This window comes from Morone saxatilis, unplaced genomic scaffold (genome assembly GCF_004916995.1).
Source record: "Morone saxatilis isolate NCDOM2014 unplaced genomic scaffold, NCSU_SB_2.0 Contig4, whole genome shotgun sequence".
NCBI lineage: Eukaryota > Metazoa > Chordata > Actinopteri > Moronidae > Morone > Morone saxatilis.
This window is the reverse complement of record NW_023339984.1, coordinates 13,383,389-13,385,646: the sequence shown is the minus strand read 5'-3', so window position 1 is coordinate 13,385,646 and position 2,258 is coordinate 13,383,389. Positions and strand designations below refer to the sequence as shown.

Genomic DNA, 2,258 nt, shown 5'->3' with positions numbered 1-2,258 from the left:
AGATCTGAGGAGGAGCTGAAGCGTGAGATAGTGAGGTGTATCACAGAGTGCGTTCCTGGGCCTCATGCTTTTCTCATTGTTCTTAAAGTGGAGAGATTCACAGGTCATCACCAAAATAATCCAATACTTTTCTGAAGAAATCTTCAAATATGCAACAGTTGTCTTCACTCATGGTGACCAGCTCCCTGAAGGACAGACAATTCAGGATTTTGTCAGTCAGAATAAGTTTGTGAATGATCTGGTGGAGAAGTGTGGTGGGAGGTGCCATGTCATTGATAATAAACACTGGAACGAAAACCCAAAGGATGAATACAGGAGCAACCAGTTCCAGGTGGAGGAGCTACTTAAGTCCATAGACAAGATGGTGATGGAAAACAATGGAAGCTGCTACACCAATGAGATGCTTCAAGCAGTGGAGGAGGAAATACAACAAGAGGAGGAGCACATTAGACTGTTACCAGGAAACATGTCAGAGGAAGAGATCAGAGAGCAGGCTAAGCGCAGAGTATTTGGGAAGCTTTTGACCAGACTGGCAGGTACTGCAACAGGTGCAGTGTTAGGAGCTTTGTTTGGTGTAGTAGTGATGGTTAAACTAGTTGTCAAACTTGTAAAGGAAACAGACATTCCAAAAGCCGCCAAAGCAGCCGCAGCTGTAGGAACAGCTGTAGGAACAGCAGCTGCAGGAGAAACAGCAGTATGTATAGCATCAGCAGCAGCAGCAGCAGCAGTTATAGGTAGTGCTGTAGTGGGAGCGGTGAAAGGAGGTGTTGAAGGATATTATGCAGCTGAGGGAGCAGACACAGTGTTGGAAGCAGTAAAGAGAGCAGCAGAGGCTGTGAAGAATGAAACCATAGCTATCTCAGAAACACTCTCACAGCCAAAGTCAAAACAGTTTTAACCCATAATGAGCCATGATTTGTGAAGGGGGAGATCATTAATTAATAATTTAAAAGGTTTATCTTCTTGTAGATTGAAAATTGAAAATAGTGTTCTAAACAAAGAGCTGATGATGTATATTAATATGTAATATGTTGTACTTTTTTCTGTTCTTGTCTTCAATCACTTATTCTAAGTTACCATTATTTTGTGAGACAGGCCTGCTGATCTCCTGAAAAAAAAATAGTTGTAGTTCTTTGTAGATTACAATATATATCACCAAGGCAAATATTAACAACTTTTAGTGTCTCCTGGTATCAATGTTCACCGTCCTTTAATCCTCAGTTTTTTTCTCTGCACTTCATGGTCTTCCAGATGTAAAATTACTTTTACCTCTTGTTCTTGTGGACATAAAAATCTAATTCAAATGTTTAGGGTTAGTTTATATTGTTGTAAGTTAATATATTCATGTAGACATAAGATGTTTCTTCTTTTCATGTTCACCTTTATTATGTTATATTATGAAACTGAAACCCTGCAAAAATGATTGAATGTATTTCGGCAAATCTTATGTAAATCAACACTTTCTGCAGTGGAGATACATTTGGAAATAATGCTATTAGACCGAATAAAGTTTTAGCTTGCAGTGGTACTTTGTTTGGTGCAATGTTCATGATGGATATTAAGCTGAACAGCAAGGCCTGCAAATTAATTTGATGAAAAGAAGTTCAGCACATTTGCACTTTGTGCAGTCAGGAAGTGAAAATGGCGCTCAAACTCAGAAGATACAGGAAACACATTCACATACACTCTGATAGTCTATTCACTCTCACTTTCAGCTATTTCTGTCAGGACTGAACAATGCACATTAAGCTGCAAGATGAGATGCTACACTTAAATGGACTGAATGTGTTCTTTATTTATATAAAGAACACCACACACACACACACACACACACACACACACACTGTAAACAGCAAGTGAAAGAGAAACTAGAACAAAAACAGAGTCAGAGCTCACGAGCAAAGAAACACAGCAGGAAGTCAGTCTGACAGAGCCAAACGTATTTTAATCTTTCACTGAAGATTAAACCACCATGGATGGTAAGTTAAGGTTACTTCTTTCTAATTATTATTTTTCATTAATCATTTAGCACACAGCACACACACACACATCTTTTTTGTCCTGGCATGCCTCCTCTCTTTCACAAAGAATTTTAGTCTTCATGTATGGTGTAGTAATTTTATTTTCAGTACTGTTGTCTGCACTAAAAATGACTGTGACTTTGTGTAAGCTGAAGGTTTTGTTGATGGCATAAGGACTTTTTCCAAAACAGAAATACATTTTGAAAATGCAAATTGTGCGCACAAGTTACTTATCTT

At 38.4% G+C, this 2,258-nt stretch overlaps 1 protein-coding gene across 1 annotated transcript; it reads left to right on the top strand.

Moving 5' to 3' along the window:
* The first annotated feature begins 21 nt into the window (after nucleotides 1-21).
* On the top strand, nucleotides 22-1,426 carry LOC118337858. The gene has a single exon (XM_035674981.1). It carries the CDS (start codon nucleotides 65-67, stop codon nucleotides 896-898), a length of 834 nt encoding a protein of 277 aa, XP_035530874.1. The 5' UTR covers nucleotides 22-64; the 3' UTR covers nucleotides 899-1,426.
* The last annotated feature ends 832 nt before the right edge of the window (nucleotides 1,427-2,258 follow it).

Coding starts and splice junctions, on each gene's coding strand:
- LOC118337858 (XM_035674981.1), top strand. CDS start 65: ATGCTTTTCTCATTGTTCTTAAAGTGGAGAGATTCACAGGTCATCACC.